Genomic DNA, 21,994 nt, shown 5'->3' on the forward strand with positions numbered 1-21,994 from the left:
CTTGCGAACCAGGATATATACATTTAACTCTTAATTGATGATGGGAGAACATGCAAGCGATACCCTACTCAGGTCAAGTCTTCACAATTCTGTGTATGCGGTGGTCTAACCTTAAGGGCCTCGATTCAATTTCAATATTAACATTTTAACATTTCATTTTCCTTCCCTTCACACACACACACAGATTAATATTTATTTTTTTAACTTGTAGGGATGAAGAATGGACCTCTCCCCCAGCCTCAAATAAACCAAGGGAGAGGGGACTATCTCCAGAAGGACCACCATCAAAGAGCAGCCGTCGAACAGGGCTCTTTTCCCGGCTCAGATGTCACGTCCATTGAAAGAGATGGTTATTGATAAAGCCCTATTCATCCTGGTGATAAGTGTGGTCTCCGCAGAGGGGGTAGCAGTATTAAAATTTAAAATTACACCGTATTAAAAGTGCCATTCAAATCCTCGACAGCACACATCCTTCACATGACAGCCGTTCTGGCGAGAGGCTCCAGACGCTCTATATTAATACCCTTATCAGCGCTTAATATGAATTCCAATGACAGCCGCGAAACGCACTGGGACGGATATCTGCCTCAGCCCTTTGTCCAGCCTGTGCTAGCGTTCAACGAGGAACATCTTTACATAATTTGTTGGGGGGGAGGGGGGATTAGTTCTCGATTCCACACATTGTGAGAACATATCTGAGCCCCCCCCACCTTGTCAAATACTTCGAAAGCCGCTTAACCGTCTGTCAGCGAAGATTTGAAATCGTTTTCTCTGTTCTCGGTACGGGGGGCGGTTTTACGCTCAAATTCAAAGCATTGTGGGAGATGTAGGAGATGCAAGAAGAAAACACACACAAAAAACGACATGACAGAACATTATATTTACAGATTTTTTTAATTATGTCGCAAACAATAATGACATCCAGATATATTGTTAACAATTTACTGTGTGTGAACAGTGAAGAGACCATGAAAGCAAAAAATCCCATTAGAGCAGTGAAGTCTGAAGCCCTCGATCTATTCACAAGCCAGGTACAGCAGAGGGATGGATTCGGTGGCAGCGAAGGACAGACGAGACAGGGAGAGGATTCGGATCTCCTCTAGTGTCCGTCTGCCCGTTTATCCACAGGGCGAGTGCGGCACGGGAATAGCCCGAGGCCCGTGAACGGTATTCACAGGACATTCAATACAAGATTCGGCCAACTCAGCGGATGACATCAATTCAACGGCAAGGAGAGGGAAGAAAAAAAATAAAATCAAGCCCTCCCCCTTCACCATTGTGTTCCAATGTACCTCGTCTGATGGGATCCAAGAGACATTCCTCTCCAGAGAGGGAGGGATGGAGTTGGTAATTTCCATCTGGACCCCCATTTAGCATCGAAATCTTCCCAGCTGCTACCACAGAACGACTTAAACCCCAACTCTGCCCAATGCCAGGGAGCGGCGACTGATCGATTTCAAGGATGGCTTAATTCATTACGGTTAAATCTGTGAAAACCATCGTCGGTTAGGGAGGAGAGAGAAGACTAATAATGAGAAAAACAAACAATGGGGGAGTAAACCAGAAGGGGTTGTTCTCCATTGCTCCATCTTCTAGCTTTTTGGCTTATCAAGTTATGTTGTGGTTCACAGAGAACATCTATGCACCACAAACATTAAGCGGGCAGAATCGGGGAAACAAACCTGGCCCTTGGCATTGCTCTCTACCTTACAGTACCAAGTCACACAGTGCAGCTTAAAATCAAATAGGGTGAACCGAATCCACACTTTCCCCTTTAATTACAAATGGAAAAAACAAAATGTGTATAAAATCGGTCTGACAGGTGTGGAGATCTGCACTGCGGGACCGCGAGCTCCAGGAGGCATCGGCGGTGATCGTCCGGGGGCTCGTGTCATCCCTCTGGGTGCGAGATGTGCCCAATCCCCCCAAAGTCGACAAACCACAACAATAAAACGGGCTGCGTCCTATCGGAGTCGTCCACACTGCTGCTGTGCCACAGGCACTGGTCTCTCCCACACGTCCACCAGGGCAAGGTCACGATTAATAATGTTCAAGGATTTAATTTAAAATCAATTGATGCCCAAGCTGGTCAGATACAAATGTATATATATTTTTCCTCCTCCTGTTATTTTTTTAATAGAGGTCTCAGGTTTTCCATACAGGGCAAACCAAACTCCACAAATCAAAGCACTGGCCTGGTGGACGAGCCTGGTGTCGTTACACGCAGCAGGACTATGTAGACACGGGACAGATCTGGTACGATTCGCGATCAGATTTCAGCAGCAGGTGCTTACAGTACACACAACAGGAAATCGGCAATGAAGCTAGATAATGGGGTTGGTTAAGCAGTGGAATTCTTTATTATATAATTGCAATTTCATGAAAAGGCGAATTAAAATGAGATCGGCGAATGCATTTGTAAATTCGTTATCACTGTCATTTCTTAAATCTTCCGTCACACGAGACCGAAGATGAGTTAAGAGCAGGGATGTGCAAGTTGGTTAGATTTTCTTTCAACTCCACTGCCTGGTCAGTGGCTGTGCGTTCAGAAGAGTGGAAAAGGTTTGTCTCGCTTTATTTGCCATAGTTTTTTGTTTTCACGTTTCCCCAAGAAAGATCGTTGAATGAAAACAAAAGGGGAAAACAAAAAAAAGTGCCAGTTATTGGACCGAACGTCTGAACGGGCCTCGGTGCTCACAGGCAGAAAACTTCACCAAACTGTCAGCCCTCCACAAACCGTTTCATGAAATTTCCTTAACAGCAGTGACCACCGCAGGCTTGTCGTTCTCCGATAAGTTTAGTCACCCAAGTGCAGTACTAACAAGGGAACCGAATCAGCTTAGGTTTGTTTTCCTATTATTTAATGACTTAAGACACCCCTGTTTAAACCCCTACTACTCAACAGAATTGCTGTACATCTCCTTCAGGAACAAGTGCACTTTTTTCCTCTTTAATATATATGTATAAACCGCTTGTCTAAATTTATTTCCCCTCTCTGCAAGGAAAAGATCTTTGCACATCCCCTGACAAACAACTGTTAAAGGGGAACTCTGAACCCTTGTCATGCTGTACGTTTACGGCCTGGGAGAACGGCACGCCTGGGGACGGCATTTCCACGCCGATAATCCAGTCAGAGTAGTGATGCCGTCTGGGCTTTAGGAGAGATTCCTAGCGGTTTACCGAATGAAACCGGCTCACCGTTTCACAGCTACACACAAGTGAATAAGAAATCCTCTACGGGCGTGTGAGGAGTCTCAGGCGGGGGTGCTGTACAGAAATCTCAGGAGAGATCACCGGTGCCGTTTCCAGTGCATGGTGCTTTTTAGAACATGGTCTAAATTCGGTACCAGTGAGGTTTTTAGTGCCAACAAAATCGTACATGTGAGGCACCGTCCGTTTTAAAGGTGGTGCCAAGTTGTGAATGGTCAAGACCGCAGTGGCGTGGAGAGACTTCTCGGAGCACTGATGTCTGACTACACAACCACCGAGCCAACAGACTAAGATGCCACCAGAAAGGGTTTGTAAGCCTCAGATCTGCATTTTACTCCGGCTACAGTCCCGCTCCACGTGGCTCGGATCAAGGCCCCCGGGCACACGTCCGTAACCAGGTCGTACCATGACAAGGGCACAGAGGTTCGTTCCCCCCCGCAGGTCTCAAGACACAAACAGTTCGAAACACGTTCTTAGATGCAGTCATTAATATATTATCTAGTTTCACAATAAGAAAATGGTAAGCACACTTCAGATGTGATGTTACATAGCTACACATTATTCCATAAACGAGCCCAACAGACAATCAAACTTCCACGGAGGGATTATAGCCGTCTCTTGTGGTCTCTCTCGTGTCTCTCGGCCTCCTCAGAGAGGTCGCCGATCTAGGCACCGACAGACTACGACAGTGGAAAAGAACCAGAAAACGAAAATAAAATAAAATAAGAGACAAAATAATCCGACACGCAAGAACGACACTGTCATTAAATTATCATTTTAGTGCCCTACTTCTCATTAGCCAGTCTTCTGCCATCTGTAGGCTGGGCCAGGTGAGATGCCAGCCCGTGTTCTTAAACCTATGGTACTTCTAGACGTTATGTAAATTTACAGTATACAATTTTGGATTCACCATGCAAGAATACTTTTTTTGTGTAACATTTAATAGCTCAATCTACATCCAGAATAATTTACATAAAAGGACAATAGTTATTTTAACAGAGCAATGGGAAATAACCATGGAATCTGAGTGCATCCAGAGGAGGAGGAGGAGGAGGAAGAGGAGGAGGCGGGGCGGGGGGCAAGGCGGGGTCCTGGAGGAATAATCAGCGGCACTCCCACACTTTTACTGTTTGATCTACACTCCCAGTCACGACGTAAGGAGCCGTCTTGTGGAAATCTACAAAACAAAAACAAAAAGAATTAGAGAACATTCTCCCAGAAACACATATTGCACAGACTTCCCTCCGTGTCCTTTCAGTGTCAGGATGTTTCTGAAGCACACACAACAGAACAAAAGGGAAGCAACACTAGATCAAAACCGCCAGACGAGGGAATATTCCTGTAGCAGATGAGCACGTTCACAGGACAGGTTCGGGGCTCGTCCACAGGGAGCCCCACATTCCCTTGAACTGGACCCCGGGAGATTCTCGGTCTTGATCCTTCTCTAAAGCCCTGGACTCGGAGCGCTTTCATATTCCTCGGCCCAATCCTCACCGCCCCCAGGACAACAGCTGGAGATCGCACACCTTGAGCACGAACCATGGCACCAGACCGGGTGCAGCTCGGTGTCTCCAGGACAGGGCTCTGAAACTCGACTGTCTGAGCCTGGGGGAGCATCTGGATCGGCACGAAAAACGGCCAACCAAAAAATAAAAAAACACTGACTCTTCAAATCTGATAAAAATGCAGAACTATTCTTTAGAAATGCCAGGCAGGAATCTCAGGCTCTTGGCTTCTCCCTGGCTTTGAGCAGCTCTGGGGCCAGGAGACGGGCCTGAAACGGTGCAGACTTACCCAGAGAGGTAACGAAGTGTTCGTGGGCACTCAAGGTCTTCATGCACCGCTTGTTCTTGTAGTCCCAGATCCGCAGGGTCTTGTCGTCAGCACAGCTCACTATGAACTTTCCACCGGGATGCACCATCACTCCACGCACCCAGTTGTCATGGCCAACCTGAGAGGGGGGGGGGGGCGACACAGAGCCAGAGGTCAGCCAGCAACCAGACCGGGGGCCACAGAGCATCCACTCGAAGGTGCACAGAGGCTGAGAGGCACAGAGCCAGAGGTCAGGTGACTATGAAAGGACAGAAGACCCCACAGCTCAGGAGTCCTGACCACCCTTTTGTTTTGGGGTCTGCCTGTCCCCTCGAGACGTGCAATGTCTTCGGTCTGGGGGGTTAGGAGGAGCCCTGGGTCCGCACTCACCAGGGTCATAAGGCACATGCCAGTGCTGACATCCCACATCTTGATAGTCTTGTCTCTAGATCCTGATAGTAGGAAGGGTCCAGGCTTCCCACTCTTCTTAGTCTGCGGGACAAAAATACAAATACAAATTAAAAGAGCAGCCTTTACATTTACTGGTCTGACTACAAACTTCCTGTGCCAGGCTGTGCACTGGTAGCGAGACCAATCGGATGCCAGACAGGTGCCAAGCGTGGCACATTGAGGCGGCTTTACCCGTCCGTCTCCAGCCAGCTGTGAACTGAGCAGGGCTTCAATTAACTCATCCCTAAATGAAAGGAAGCCTTTTCTTTTCCACGTGCAATCTACTTGACAAGAACGAATAAGATGAATATTTAACCCTAATTAAACAGCCGCTGTTAATGAATTGTGTGGCAGGATTTCCTTAAAAGGCTAATTTGCCACTCGGCAGATCCGGCCCATGATGCCCTTGAAATGACATGCAGGACCCCCCCCCCCAATGTCACCCCGCTTGCCTACACTTGATCAGAGAGTATTTGTAAATGTCTGAATCGGCAGGAAACAGAGAGGACTGTAATTACACAGTTGATGCGCAGGATAAACGGCAGGCTTGCTGGGTTATTTAGCATATCTGAGCGAGGGAAACTAATCCACTGCCACTCGCAGCTTCTCCACACAACGATTCCACCGGGCAGAGCAATCCTGCAGGGGCATCTGGGTTCTGTGCACATGCTCCCTGGCATCAGAGTCCAGCCACACAAAGGCCGCAGTGCATTTTCCTCACCGTCATCTCGGCACCGAGAATGCCCGACAAAAGACTCTCCTCTCAACGGCACTTAACTCGGCATTAGAGACCCTCGGATCCGATTAGCAGTTAGCGATCTGAATAGGCTAAGTGACTTTTTTTCTTTTTGGCAGAACAGTGCGTCTTTGTAGCACCAGGTGCGTCGGACTGACACAGTGCCGTGTTCTTTAAACAGCTTCCAGCGGCACCATTACCCCTATACAATCTGACAATATTCTCAATGCTGTGAGAAGTCGTTACATTTAATAGTTTAAATATCCATACATTTACCTCGCATGACACCCCCCACCCACCGCACCCAACAATACAATGTGCAATTAACCCCCCCGCAGGGCTGGGACGATGTCGCTGTGAAATGTTACTGATCCACTCTGCAGGTTAGGACCTGGGCTGGGATTGTTCTGGCACAAACATTCACTTATGGTTTACAGACAGATCTATTTGATTGGGTATTTCACCCGATCTGGCTCCACCCACCATTCTGACAGGCACTCTGGGAAACTAAAAGGAGAAACATTGTTTCTTTGATCTCCTGAAATAAGTTACACTGGTTTCCCAGTCAAAATGCGTGACTGATTCACTAAAATGGTCAAAAGCCAAACCACAGCACCGTCATCCTCCTTGTTATTTTTCACTCTACCATCAACATCGAAAAGCCACATGTTCTGTGTCTTTGTTTGAAAGCTGTGCCCATGTGTCCAGCAGGGGGCACCTGTGGGAATAATCCCCCCGACAGGCAGCCCCACTGTGAGCCGGCACAGAATTAAGACACTAAATCTGAATCCCATGGCAACCACGGCTTGCAATTCCAAAAGGGCAATTTTACAAATTGGCAATAACTGAAAGATTAATTTAGCACAGGAGACGAGATATTAGCTGTCACTACATCTAAAATGTAATAGTGAGCTCATTAGCGGTGCGTGATCCAGCCACCCTCCCCCTTGTTAAGAAGAGAAAATTAGGATGCCGTGCCCCCCGTCGCTACAGGATTACTACATCTGGAGTGAAAAAATAAGTGAAAAACTAACACTGCGGCTCCTAATCCAAACAAGATCGCTTCATTCCAGGGCGAGAGACAACCTGACAAAGGAAGCCGATTGATCAAGACGCGTCCAGACTCTGGGTGTCGCTTGTGCCCTAAACCAAGCAGCTGGGCGGGCGAGGGGCCTCACCTCGGATCCTGTGGCCTCCAGGATGGTGGGGTAGGAGCTCTCTGGGGCCCAAGAGATGCATTCCACCACATGCTCGTGTTCCCGAAGCTCGGCTTTGCACTCTTTCGACGCCACCACCCAGACACGCACCGTCTGGTCGTTGGAGCTGCTGGCGATCAGCGTGCCATCCTGGTTGGGCCGCACCATGCGCACCCACTCTCTGTGGCCGGTGAAGGTCTTCACACAGTACCTGAAGAGGATCAACGGGGCGGGGAGACTCTTACAACATACACAGGCAACGGTGGAACTGCACTGACATTCCCTTGGGTTGAGAAGAATAAAATCAGCCTCTTTCTGATCAATATTAGTCAAGATAATTGAGGCACATCAGTAGTTGGGAAAATTCCTTAGCATGTTGGCTTTCAAAACTCAACCTAAGTCGTCCGCGCTCCCCTCTTAACGTGGCTGGGATTTGGAGCACTAGTAATTTCCTTTAAATAATACAAATTACAGTTATGGTTTGCAGAGCCCATTTGTGAACTGGAGCATAACATGACACAGGGAATACAAGGGATTGTTGATGCTCTGACTCTCTGGGAGAACTGAAAAGCCCACTTCAGGTTTTCAGGTCAAACAAAGTCAGTTTTCCCACAAGAACCAAAAAAACAACAAACATGCCAAGCTCTCGCATCGCCTATTCCCGGACGTGAAACGAGACTTCATACCAAGACCCTCATCATGCGTTCAAACAAATCAAAATAAATCATACAGAGGAAAAGTATTGTGACTTACCCAGTCGCCACCTCCCACATTTTAATGGTTTTATCCCTAGAGGCAGAAACTATATGATCTCCATTGGGCATGATAGCTACAGAGGAGACATTGTGGTCATGTCCTAGAAAGAAAACAAACACACAAATCAAACCTGGAGAAGAGCTCTTGAATCTCTAGACCACACAGATGTACAGTTTTACTAAGTCAGCTGAAGACACCTCACAACCCCCACCCCCCACTCAAGCTTTTGTGAAAGTAAAACGATGAGAAAAAAATAAAATAAAATCACAAATCAGCAACACTTTCATTTCAAATTGACCGTTTCCGTTTCAACTGCAGCGCTACTTTTGTAATGAATGGGAACGAACAGGCATGACGAGGGAGGGTTTCAATAAATTAGCCGGAGAAACAAAGAGGGAGACGGGTTTGTCGTGTGTCGCTTTGTTCCAGAAAAAGCTAATTACTCCGGCTGCCGTCTCTAAGCAGCTAAATAGATGATAAAACTGTAAGTAGCCTATAAAAAGCAGGCTTAAATATGAACAGAACCGCACAGAGAATGTTATCTCGTCCTCAGAAGGATAATTAAACTTGATGTCTGAAAACTGCCGCACAAATCTCATAATCCCCTGCCCAACAAGTTGACCCGTGGGGACCGTCTGTATGTGGGGGTCGGGGTTTAGACTGGTCATGGCGCACACGCATGTTTCTGTGGCCAGGTGGAGCGCCCTGCACCCAGGGAGGGGCTTCCAGTGCTGCCTGCTCACCTGCATTCTTGTCAGGTGTAAAATATCAAATGGGAGTAAATCTGCATAAAAGCCCCTGTATTTATTGCGATGTTCAGCAATTTACAGCCTCACTGGCGGTCGAGTGCTGTGGGAACGTGCCAGACTGGGAACTGTCTCCGATGACTTAGAATGCAAATACACGTCTATCTCTGAAGGCACCCTGAAGGCAGCCATTACACGAGATACTGTAGCAAATCTGTAAAGCAATTAGGATTTAAAAAGGAGGTTATTTCCTGAAGTCCGATGTATTACATAGATGTGTGCGAAGCGATTACTAAGTGAAGGAAGCCTGACCATAGCAAACATGCCCAACCCAGAGGCGGAAGGGAAAGGGGATGGGAGCAAGAACAAAAACTAACAAGACGCCAAGGCTCGACTGAGCCCAGAGCCAGAGACAAGGCTGAACTATACCTAGACTTCATGAGCGACCACTCTGAGAGGACAGGGCAAGAAATAAACTGTGTGCGTGTTTTACCCAGAAATAATGAGTTCAATGCTTTTCCCCAAATCATGACTGCAGAACACGGCTGCTTTAATCCAAGTAGAAAATGAAACATCCCTGGATAATCGTCATTAATTGCAGCAGGTTAAACTGGAGCTCAGCGCTCCGCTCATCTCTTGTTCATGGAGCGTGAGGACAGATTGCTCACAGGCCTCGAGTGTTCACAGGGCGTGTGCAATCTGCAGAGTGATAATGAGAGGCTTCTCCAACACCTGCTCCCCTCCCACCTGTAATCCCCCCCCTCCCCCCGTTCCCCAGCTCACCATGCATGGTCCGGATGCACTCGAAGCCCTGGAAGTCCCACAGCTTGATGGTCATGTCAGCAGAACAGGACGCCAGCAGCTTGCCGGTCTGGTCAAAGGAGATGTCCTGTACGGAGTCCGTGTGGCCCTTCAGCGTGCGCTCGAAGTCCCCCGTCTCGTAATCCCACACCTGACAGGTGAGAGGGACCAAAACTTTAATCCCAGCTGGCCACGCCTGGACCTCCCACCCCCCCCACCGTGCCCAGCAGGCCAGTCTGCCGCCTCTGTGCCAAACCGTAGCCGGTGCGTCTGTGCGAAGTGTCTGGAAGCCTTGAAGGACCAACTGAGGAGAATCGCTATCATGGGGGGACTCAACTGAGGTATTTAATCTATAAATTAGGGAAAATATTACAAATAATAATGGTTTCACAGAAAAAGTGCTTCTTCTCCCCTCTCTCTCTCTTTTTTTTTTTTTAAGACCAAATCAAGCCGTTATCTGTTCAGTGCTGATAAACAGAGGTGACGGGGGCGCAGCTCCTTTTCCAGGCAGATCAATAAGTATTGTCAGGAGCTGGAGGCCTCAATAATGACTCCATGTGCTGCCTGTAAGAGGGACAGCCGGCACTACGGCGATGCCACGACCCACCGGGCATCGAGACATCAGCCACGAGAACAATCAACGAGGGACAGTTCGCTAGTTTCCTTGACTACATACCCTGCCTAGATAATAGCCTGTTAAAGTAATTCTACAACCGCGAATGCAGGGCCCTCTTATCTGAATACAGTGGTGGGGGGGGGAGTGAAATGATTCTGATCTTCTGATGAAGAAAACCACACCATCATCATTTTCAATCTGCTGCGCTGTTCAGAGTTTCAACAAACCGGAGTCGATGCGGGAAACCTGAGCTGCAAACCAATGAAAGCCGGAGCCAACAGGGCTGGGCTCGGGGGATGCATGCTAATTTAGCCTCGTCTTGTTTAGAAGCCAGGAGGGGAAGAAAGCAGGGGAGAGGGGAGAGAGAGAGAGGAAAAGAAAGCACGGACAAAAACATGCAAATTGCCATTTGGACAGTGACATCTAAAATAGACTTGAGTTTTTCCAGTTAAGTGCTATTTATATTTTTTGCAAAAGTAGGGCACAGAGGATGGGGGGGGTGACATTCCTGCCAGCCTGCCCAGTGTTCGTGGCTCTGCGGTGGCTGGCACTCATGCGGAAGATGAATTGGTTGTGAAGTAAATGTCTGGGAAGGCAGGGGGGGGCCTCTGGCAGGACCGGAGCCAAGTGGAAGTGAACACGCTCTCCCACTTCCATGAATAAACCATATTTATTGGGAATTGGGACACTGCAGTAAGGAGAGGTTTGTACAAATGCGTGTCCATGTCTATATAACAGCTGAAACAAAACTGTTAACAATAAATAAAAGTTCTCCTTTAATCCTGGAGGAGAGCTGCCGGTGTCTTGGAGCTGAACAGGAGACACAAATAGCGCGAATGTCCAGGGGCCCGCCCCCCCGCACTGGCTCTGTGCACCAAGCCGTAAATATCGCCCATGGTTACTGAGCCGCTGTCTCCCGGCGGAGCGCAGTGACACAGCACAATTCGAGCCGAGCGGAGAGGGAGGGACAAAACAAAGCTATTTCAGTGTATAATTCTGAAGCATTCTGAATCCGGAGAAAAACTAAACAAAAAAAACAAAAACAAAAAAAGTCTAGTTGGGTTAAACCAGGAGAAAACTACAACCAACCAAACTAGGATCGATAAAATAAATGCCCTTCTATTCACAAGCATTGCTGCACGGCGAGGATTTCGATGAATGCATTAGCAGGACTGATATTCTCTGTGGCTCACCACTTCTGAGTGCCTCACCCGGATGCCCTGCTGCAGATGTGTGAGAGGCTGTGCGATGAGACCTGAGCCTCATTGACAGCCACCCCCCCCAAGGAGAGGAGCGCTCGGCCGGCCACACCCACCTTGATCGTAGCATCTTCCGAGGCCGAGACCATAACACTGAACACGGGGTGGAAGATCACCCGGGTGACTGGACTCCGGTGGCCGCTCAGGGCGTACTTCTCCGGCGGGCGGGGGATCCATTCTTTGGGGTCTCGTTTCTGTCCCAAGGGACCTCCTAAAGTTATCTCCTCCTTCGCTTCATTTAGCTTCGATTCTAATTCCATCACCTGGAGGACACAAATAAAGATTAAAACTGGCGCCTTCTCCGGCAGATCGTGGAGAACCTACACCAGCTGGAATACGAGGGAAAATGCACAAAGGAGCTGAAGTTTTAGATGTATGTGTATAAATGTCACTGGGTCTTTTGTGGTTCCATTAGCTTTAACTGACACGTTTTAAGATGGGCCAAAGTCTCCATTTCACAGAATAATATCAATATCGATCTCCCGATGGCCACAATAGCGATTGTCTTGATAGAGTTATTAAAGCCGTCAGGCAACACACTACCAATGATCCAGATGTTTTGCAATATCGGGCACAGCCTCGGGGAGAAACGACTCAGGCTGCCATTCAGTAACAGGCACATCGAGGAGAATTGTGATGGAAGCTCGTGGGGGATTGTTTTTAAGTGTTGCACACTTCTCGCTGAGGAAAACAGGAAGTTACGAACAGTGTGAAGCAATACCAACCTTCTTTTGTAATCTGATAACTGAAGTCCATTTCTTTTCCAAAAGGCCAGCATACTTCTTATCTAATTCTTCATTCTGAAATAGAGAAAGATGGTAGAATGTGAAAATCAAGAGCATCAGTACAGTCTGCCGCACGTGGCTTCCCTCAAATCCACCCTCCAGTCAGAGCGCGGTAATACGGACCCCCAGGAGGCAACAGAGATATGGGTTTTAATCCCCCCACATGAGCTAATCTTGTGGAGAAAAAGAACAGCTTAGACCGATTGCAATTTCACAAAACATTATACTGTAAAAAAAAATATGTAATAAAAATAAAACTGACTGCAGGGTGTCTGGCAGTCGTTCCAGACCCCAGGGACTACGACACGTCAGACCCCCCATTTCTCTGAACAAATCCGTTAATGACTGCGGAGCTCACATTCAGCAAAGGCATGGGTCTCGGGCTCATCATTTGAGACAGATGTCCCGTCCCAGGCGAGACACCGTATCCGAGTACACTGTTTTTAACGATTTGCATTTTTCATCCAAAACAAAAGGGATGTCACTTGTAATCATGGAATATCAGATGAAATAAAGGAATTAGAAAACCCCCGGGAGCTCACAGCCGATTCCTCAACACTGAGAAGACTATTAGAAAAGAGAGGAAAATAAAATAAAAATGCTGTCATTAAAACTGCTTTTAAGTTTACAAATTTGAAGGGGACACCAAACTTTTTGATGTATAAAAAAGTAGGTAAACAAAAGAAAAATAAAGCCTTAAAAGAGTTAAAGCCAGACTGTCTGCAGGCCAGGCAAGCCAGAAGGGGGCTTCACCGCTAGGAGGAAAGGCATATGGAAGAGCGGTCTGCCTGGCCATGGGGTACAGAGCTTCCCCGTGCCAGAACAGTCTGGGGTTCGGCTGCTAGGCCGCCACAGCTGTGTTCAACACCTGCCTTCACCTCTTTAATGTGGTAATCAGCCTTCAACAACACTGCCTGCACAACCTGACAGGGGGATTGAAGACGGAACAGGCATAGTCTTTTCATACTTCTTTGAATTAGCAGAAAAATTGAATACAAATAAAAACAGAAGATATACAGGCAGTTGGGTTTGACTGCAGGACGTGGCTGGGAAGCGCGTCCTGCAGACACCACGAGTTTAAAAAGCAGCGCCCGAGACGCCGGCGCTTGCCGAGAAGTGTGAATATTTATAGTGGCACCACATGATGCATTCCATAAGACCCTTCTTTCTCCGAACATCTTCGGGGAGTGAGCAGGCACGGCCGCAGATCAGTTCAAAACACTGATAACATCTTCAGCCCCGGGCCTGAATTCAAACCATTAAAATCGGAGCGAGGTTTGAAGACAGGGGCTTCAATTTTAACACTGCAGACCAGTTCAACCCTACCCCCACACCAACACCACCGTAGCACGATGAGCTTCTGCAGGCAGCATGAACGTCACAGACTGAGAAAGATCGCACCTGCCCAAGAGCTGTACATCTGACAGACGATCCCAGTCCACCATCCAGGTGTGTGCAAAAACCCCTAACTATACAAAATAATCTCTGCCCAACAAAGGGGACCATCACTGGAGCCGAGAGGGGTCATGTAAAGACACCTCTGAATGGACTGTGGGGAAGACCGGACCGGGTCTGCTCTGCCATCTGCCGCAGTGAGCTCGGCTGTCCATACGCCACCCGCAGACCTGCCAGCTTCCCCTCACGATCCGCCCAACAGCCCAGCGAGGCGAGAGCTGGCACGGCACACGTCGCCGTCAAGGTGAACACAAAGCTGCTTTAATCACACTGGGTCTTCGTGGTGTCAGAGAGCAGAAGACAACCAGTCTAGCCAACATTAAAATGTGTTGGTGCTGCACGTCTGACAGCAGAAGCAAGGGGTTTAATCTCACATTCCAGTCCTTAATAGAAAGGTCTTCTATTAAATATGTATTAAGATATACAGCCATCGCCTGGCACTGTGATTGAACAAACAGACTGGGCAATTCAACAGGCACCCCCTGCCGCAGGTTTGATCAGCCAGAACTTAAACAAAGGGAGGAAAAAACGAAAAAGCTAAAATAATGAAACCATGAAAGCAGACAAGACCCCAGTTAAGACGGGCCAGCAGCTCTGTGACAACTGGTTCTTCGTCTCGCACTTCTTCCGCCCTCGTGTCTGGATCCCGCCGTATCTGTCACAGCAGTCTGGCCACATTAATAAGTTATTAGCGAGGCAAGGCACTAGCCTGCGTGCAAAGAAAATAAGTCTGAATCCAAACTAGGAGTCTCTGGGCTTCTCTTTCGATGCATCCACTGCAGGACTCCATGTCAATTTAATCATGTAGAGACTTCCTACACACCAGGGTGATGCCGAGTTCACGCATTGAGGGAACAAAAACAAACCAACCAAGTACATAATTGTTAATTACAACGGTGTTAATTATAACGGTTTTACGGAAACAGGAGTAAAAAACTCACCATGTCTAATTCTGCCTCCTTCTTGAAAACTGAATACGCTTCTTCATAGCCATTGGATCGAAGGTAATCGGCGATTGCTCGATTTCTGAAAGACAAAAGGTCAAATGTATTGACAACCTTCCATCACAGCCTGATTACACGTTGATATGAGAGGAAAGCATGTCGTTCATATGACTCCACAGACACAGCAGCAGATCCACACCAATTGCTGTAAGATTATTTTAAATTAATGCATAAAGGTTGTAAGCTTAAAAAGACAATTGAGAAATAATTTTCCACAAAATTACAGCTATTTGGACAATCAACAGCTGCCAATCCCCCAGGCAACCAGGCATTGCATATTCCTGGTAGAAATTAGGCTTCACTGATTGAAAGCTGGAGTGACTGGGCTGTCAGAGAGGCCGTCCAGAGCTCTGTCACCAGTTGGCCATTGTTGATGTTGTCTGACCTTCCCATCCATTGTGCCACGGCTCAATTCCCCTGACAGCACAGGAGCTCCTATTAGCACAGAGACCTCACTGTAGGGTTGTCGGAAAGGCATTTTCCTTGAGCATCTACTCAGGAAGCCACACCCTCAGCCCCAGATCGAGACAACAAACAAAGCAACAACAAAAACTGCTTCCTTCTGCAACCCAAGAACAAACAACAACAAGGAAAAGAATACCCGGATATAGATTTTATTGTGAAGAGTAAAGTGGAAGCTCTGGCATTGAAGGGACCCTCATTGTCTTTTAAGATATGAGATGATTCACCCCCCACCCCATGTTAAAACTGCACAGCTGTATAGCATTATTTCAGCCATTCAGACAAATGGTGCAGTGACAACTAAGCAGCGTAGTGGAGCCTGGAGTGGCCATAAACGTGGACATGCTGCCAAACCCCCGATCAGCATCATTCCTGCCCATTGAGAAAAGAACTGAACTGGCCAGATTAGAGCTGAAGGTCAGCTGGAGGTGACCACTCATGTGACTGGAGGGGTGGGGGTGGGGATGGGGCTGGTGCATGTGTGCGTTTTATTGAAACTGGGCAAGAAAGTAGTAAAATAAAACTGTCCCGCTGTGAGGAATACAACCGCACAAAAACAAAAAATTTTAGACTCTGCACAGCATATGAACATTGGGAAGAGGCAAGAAATTAAATTATTCCAAAGAAACACTGGCCAACAACTACAATTGGATTTAGCTACATTGTCATTTGTAATCAAACTGGTTTACAAGCAATTTAAGTAACAAGTGGAAACCCAAAGTGAATCATGTTATGACAACACAGAAAGGGCCCGTCCCTGCTGACACCACAACCCTACCTCTCAAACACACGACACCACCGCACAGCACAAGTTGACCACACACCTCTGACTGACTGTTCTCTATAGAGATTCTTCTCTGAAGGACCTTAATCCCACAATTAGAGAAATATGAAAGAGCAGTCTTCTTTCTTGGCACCGAGCCCTCATTTGGATTACAGGATCTGGACCCCAGCGTGATTCTCCTGGCCACTAGCGAGGCGCCTGCTGTACATAATGAGCACATGAAACGCCATCCAGACCGACCCCATACTGTCCGGTCTCTGAACTGCTTCAACAACCTCTAGGATGACTCCCCATCTGCTCACGCATTCAGCCTCTAATTTCACACTTCTGCACGATCTTAACGGGGCTGCTATAGTCCACAAAATATATTTTAAATCCAGTAATATATAACCCAGCTCTGATGTATAATTAATAAATGAAAAAATTAAACTGCCTAATAGTACAGTTATATTTACAGTCCCTATGCAAACGGATCATATAATTTCTACTTCCAAGATGTACTGCACCACCAAACCCACAGTCACCCTGGCCCAAGCTCAGCCATTTCTAAACAAAACAAAAACCCAGCATATTAGATAAAAAAAAAATGTAAGTGAAATGTAAGCACACTCCAGTTTCCATGGACACCAGCCCACACCTAGACAAGCGACAAACCTCTCGAAGGAACATGAGTGGGCAGATGTGCCAAGGACGGAGCCGAGCTTGAGGAAAAAAATTCTCCTTCCAACATCCTACACCTCCCTACTACAGTGCTCTCCTCCACAATACCCAGATGCACACAGCAGTCTGGCACAACAGAGCACAATTCCCTCTTAATAATCAACTCACAGAACGACAATTTCAAAGTATAATCCCACAAACTCCTGTACAGTTATCGGGCAGCTGCGTAAAACTGTCGAAATGAAAGCCTGCTCTACAATCTGCCACAGAAACACAGAGAAGCCAGCTCCATTCACATGTGAAAAACACGCCGGAGAAAAAGCACATGCCAAGACAACAGGCTTTTGGATTCAGGACCTTTTTAAGGTTCCACTCAATACACATACAAAACCATAAAACATTTGACACAGACTAGCCATTTTGACATGTATATGAGGATTGTTTTCATCAGGACCACATTGTGTTGGTTCATTTATACACAACTCCAATGCACTACAAACGACACTCGTAGCATTCTGAAGTGGGAGGTGAATTATTCATAGTGTCTGTCTGGTGGCTCATGACAGGGTAAAGACGGCCATTTTAACAAGACGATAGATGGCACACCTCGATAGACAGCCTACCTCAAAACTAGACAAAGAAACAAAACCAATACATAAAAACTGAAAGAAGATTCAGGAATACAGGCTTTTAAACCAAGTACCACTTTCAGCCAGGCTTTCTATAATTTTCCAAGTTTTTTTTTGACAAATATCCAGAACTTTCCAAATAACAGAAACAATGAATGAATAAACGCATAACTGTGCAGTGAGTTCAGTAACAGGCTGCAGCTCGCCGTGTTGAGCAGCTCAGAAGCCACACCAGGCGCTGCACAGTGAACAATGAATCTGATCTGGGCGGCGGCGCCGGCGCTCAGAGAACTGCAGGAAAGCAGCATTACCTCATCGGCCCATCTCCCCGAGGAGCGTGACGCTCGCCCCAGCCCCTGCGCTGTCTACCGCTGCTCCGTCTGCCCGGCCTGCGTCTCATTAGCCACTGGCACCGGCCAGGCACAACACCTCTAGGATCCGCACTTCCTTAGGGTGTCTCAGGGACCCTTGACATCTCGTGTGCCTTTGTGTGTGTGTGAATGGGGGGTTTAGAACGAAATAAGGTGTTTATCAGATCACCGAATCATCAGATCACTGCCAGGACTGCACATGTGTGAGTGATTTCCCCTCTCTCTCCTCTATGCTTCTTCCTGTAGACAGAAGCAGAAGAACACGCCACTTTCTATTGCAATGGAATAAATACTGCATGAACTGGCTGCTGTGGTAAATTTAGAATATGACATCACCGAACAACATGGTTAGGTTTCTTCTTGTGCTGTATAAATTACAGGTTGGAATAAGAGGCCAATGATCTTGAACCAACACCAGTGATTTTTCCCATCACCAAGAAATGCCAGAGCTTTGGCAGCGATCAACTCCTGCACGTTTACTTGAGCCAGGGATTATTAAAATCTGATTTACATTGAGCAAAAGGCTGCAGTTTCTTTCCTGCCCCATTCTAGAGTTCCTCATTCAGAGACCTTTCTTCCCTGTCCCATGGTGAAATTTCGGACGTGCCTGTGCTGTACCCGTGTGAACGTAAAACAAGGCCAGCTGTTCTGAGCAGAGAACACAGTGGTGGAAATGCAGACGCGCGAGCAGGCAGTCGGCTCTCAGCGAGGCAAATAATTTCTCAAGCTCACTGGAGGCAACTTAAAGAATGCCACAGAAAGCAAAGTCAAACTCAATATTAAATAATCTTCCAGAAACATCCATTACAAGGGGTAAACAAACCCCAGACCACAAGTTGCCCTGTGAAACCGCAGACAACACACTGCATCCTTCTTCCCCCCAGACCCCAGTGATCATGCCCTTGGAGACCCGAATCATGTGTGTGAAGCAAAATTACGTTTTTTTTCCCACCAATTTTCCCCCGTTTTTTTAAAGTGACTCTGTATTGAACTACTCTATTAAATGCTGTCAGGGTAGTTACCTGCAGCAAAAGTGTGCACTGCAAGTTAGATTTACCACTCTTGGTGTGCTACATGTCCTTCATTTCATCCTCCTATAAAATGCTGGGTTTTAAAAGTGCTATCACACATTTACATGCAGACTACCCCTTAAAACTTAATGTCAGAACCTGGGATCTATCTTCAGAGGCAGGCTGGCCACTGCCCGTGAGACGGCACATGAGCAAATTGAAAAATAAAATTGACTTCCATGTGGGATGAGATTAGAATGCGAAGTTGAGTGGGATTTATCCCGAACAGCAGGAGAAAGTCTGTCTTCTCTGCAGGAAGGAGAAACACCTAAGTGAGCAAAAACGGTGTAGCAAAAACGAGCACAAGTGCTTAGAATTTTTATAAATAACATCAATATGCATCTTTAGCAGCCACACTGTAATTGACATGAAATTAACCCTAGAAGACGTGTGAGAATCGGTGCTCTGGCTTTCTGTAATGCCTCTTCCATGCACATGCTCTTGGACATGGACATTCACACAGCAGGAGACATTTTTTGTGCCAGCTGTCAACACAGATACTTAGAGAGTGACCTTAAGGAGCTTTTGTGCACTCTGCGGAAAGCCACACCCCTAAAGCAGCCCAGACAGGAAAAGCCAAAGACTTATTGCTGGGGCTTCCTTTTGTGCAGAGTCGATTGAATCGGACACGAGCGGACCACTGTCACTGCTCTTCTGGATATGAAATGGACTGCCTAGTGCTTGCATGGAAAATTAAAGATTACCGTTTTATATTCTATATTCAGCTGACCTCTTCTTGGCAACAAAGTGCTTTACCAGACGAGGCCCACTACTTTTCCTCAAATCTGTTCCATTCCCTCCAGGAAGTGGGTCAGACTTATCACTTCAGCACAGCTTGTAAACCGAATAGGACACCGTTACACAACGCATACAGTAGGACAAAAACACCAATTGCTTTTTCTGAATTTTCCACTACCGGTGTGTGGACATTCCCAGTGCCAGGCTGGGTGAGCAGGGCGTGGCAGCTGCATGGGGCAGGGCTCAGTCGGTGTGACAGGCCACCCAGCCCCAAGGTACACTGCCAACACCACACCCTCACACTCCCACTCCACTTGCACTGCTGCACCCACACACTATGACCGTTTCATAAGCATGGAGAGTCACGGCCCACAGACGACCATGACAAATCCATGCTTTGTACATTTTAACAAACCCCTATAGATAATCAAGTATTTATCTCTATATAAAAACTCTTTATTCAATAGCACCTAACTAAAAAATTAACACATTGGTGGAAGAATAAAACACCACCTTTATTTGAAACTCAAAGGCAGACATCACAAAAACTAAATCTGACATTGTTTAAAACACACTCGGGAGTGGAAACGAATTGCAAAGAAACTGGAAGCCTGACTCCTCCAGACAGACAGAAGCAGGGTCCTAGTGCTGAGGAGTCAGCTCCATCAGCTCACAGGAACAGAAGGCTCTCGCCACCTCATCCAGACGAGCATTAGACTGGATCCACAGCGCTCAGAGCCACCCGCTGCTTGCTCACAGCCACACTGCACTCTCAACGCAACGGGCACCATGCTTCCAAAGTACCAGACTGACAAGACATGCAGGGGAAAATATTTCAGCAGCTCTCGAGCAGATATTTACCACCTGCAGGTCCATAATGACTGTTCGTCAGAAATCAAGCTTCCGAGTCTTCAAGTGAACTGTTCGACAGAAGTGCAACTTATTTTAAATAAATTTACAATGAAAATGCAAGAATTGAGTTTTGCCGAGGCATTAAAAGGAAAATTCATGCAGGGGATCAAAGCTAAAACATTAACAGTAAAAAATACTAGAAACCAGAAAGGAGAGGCAGGGTTAGATTAATCACCGTCTCCAAAAACTTCCTCCCTCTCTCTGGGTCCACTTCCCTCTTTTCTATTAGGAAGCTTTTTCTGTTTTTTTTTTTTTTTTTTTTTAAAAAGGTTGACATCCTGTCCATTGAGGAGAGTTATAAACAGCATCAATCAGAAAACAAGGCCTTAAAACTCCAGCCACTACAATGCACACCTTTACTACATCTCAATGTACTGCACATTCAAACAGGGTTTATCTTGTAGCACATATGGAGCCAGAGGTGTAATGAAAAAGGGTAGCTGTTGGTATACAAACTAGAAATATTTGGGGTTTTCATGGACTGGTCTACAAATGTAAATAAGTTATCTAGCCTTCCAAGGGTAAATGGGTGCTTAAACTCCCAGTCCTACCACAGATTCCACCTGCACTCGGGAGAACGCAATCGTGTGAGGATGGTCCCTCTTCACGTCAGACACAGGGCTTCCTTTCTACACGAGATCAGAGCTACTATGTCAACATCCGAGAAACTGTTTAGCACCAAACCACTCCCCGAGGCACACGCGTGTTGTAATCCTGCTTTTGTCATAAGGATTTTCACATGAACCTGTTTAAAATCTTGCCAGACAAAAGGCAGGCATGTCGCTGTCGTTGAAACGCGAGTCGGGCAGTGCTAACACCAGCTAAAGCTCCTTAACGCTGGAAATAGTCAACACACACTCAATGGAGGCACCAGGAGGCACATGATGTTTTGGATATTCCAAGCAAAACATTCCAGTGTCACCCATGAACGAAGCTGCTCAGAAAATCAGCTTTCAATTTCACAGCCTCTGCAGCATCTCGTCTATGTTGGCATGGGAGATCAAGCATTTAGCGGTCCTGAAAACTTACTATACAGCCTATGACCACAGACTCATCTTATAACCTACTGTTGTTTTAGGTTCAAACAGCATCCCTTGTTAAAGGAAGCATTCAATAACAAAGTACTAAAATGTGTCGTTCTGTTTTGTTTACATACTTTTTAACTTGGGTAAGATCAGAAGTAATGCTTTGTTCATCTCTCCAAGGTTCAAGGAGAAGCAAAACTGAACTCTGGAAGTGTTACACACATTATAAAATGATGCATTGGTATTGCAAAATGAATGCTGACAATCCTCCGAGAAACCTGCACAGAAATTGTAAACGTTGCGCTGGAGATTATATGGTCTTCAAACCCTAAATGCTAGACAATTCCAGAGCACGCCTCCTGGGAACAAGCACACTGCTCAAGCTTTCACAGTATGAAATAAACAGCGCCTTTTGACTTGCAGCAGAAGGCAAAAAAAAAAAAAAAAAAAAAAAAAAGATTCCTGACAGCATGTCCATTTCCCATTAAATATACTATCGCTTTATGCATCAACACAA

General features: G+C 46.7%; 1 protein-coding gene across 2 annotated transcripts in view; it reads right to left on the minus strand.

Annotated features, from left to right (window-relative positions):
- Nucleotides 1-875: 875 nt before the first annotated feature.
- Nucleotides 876-21,994, minus strand: part of pafah1b1a (platelet-activating factor acetylhydrolase 1b, regulatory subunit 1a) — a 35,669-nt gene continuing 14,550 nt past the window's right edge. For both annotated transcript variants that reach the window (XM_066696210.1, XM_066696211.1), the window contains exons 3-11: nucleotides 14,764-14,848; nucleotides 12,308-12,382; nucleotides 11,639-11,845; nucleotides 9,690-9,858; nucleotides 8,158-8,260; nucleotides 7,387-7,615; nucleotides 5,413-5,514; nucleotides 5,005-5,161; nucleotides 876-4,387 (exon numbers count right to left, since the gene is read on the minus strand). In XM_066696210.1, the coding sequence (XP_066552307.1) occupies nucleotides 4,314-4,387; nucleotides 5,005-5,161; nucleotides 5,413-5,514; nucleotides 7,387-7,615; nucleotides 8,158-8,260; nucleotides 9,690-9,858; nucleotides 11,639-11,845; nucleotides 12,308-12,382; nucleotides 14,764-14,848 (1,201 nt within the window). In that variant the 3' untranslated portion in view covers nucleotides 876-4,313. The remainder of the gene's footprint in view (nucleotides 4,388-5,004; nucleotides 5,162-5,412; nucleotides 5,515-7,386; nucleotides 7,616-8,157; nucleotides 8,261-9,689; nucleotides 9,859-11,638; nucleotides 11,846-12,307; nucleotides 12,383-14,763; nucleotides 14,849-21,994) is intronic.

The sequence above is a fragment of the Amia ocellicauda genome, chromosome 22, assembly GCF_036373705.1.
Source record: "Amia ocellicauda isolate fAmiCal2 chromosome 22, fAmiCal2.hap1, whole genome shotgun sequence".
NCBI lineage: Eukaryota > Metazoa > Chordata > Actinopteri > Amiiformes > Amiidae > Amia > Amia ocellicauda.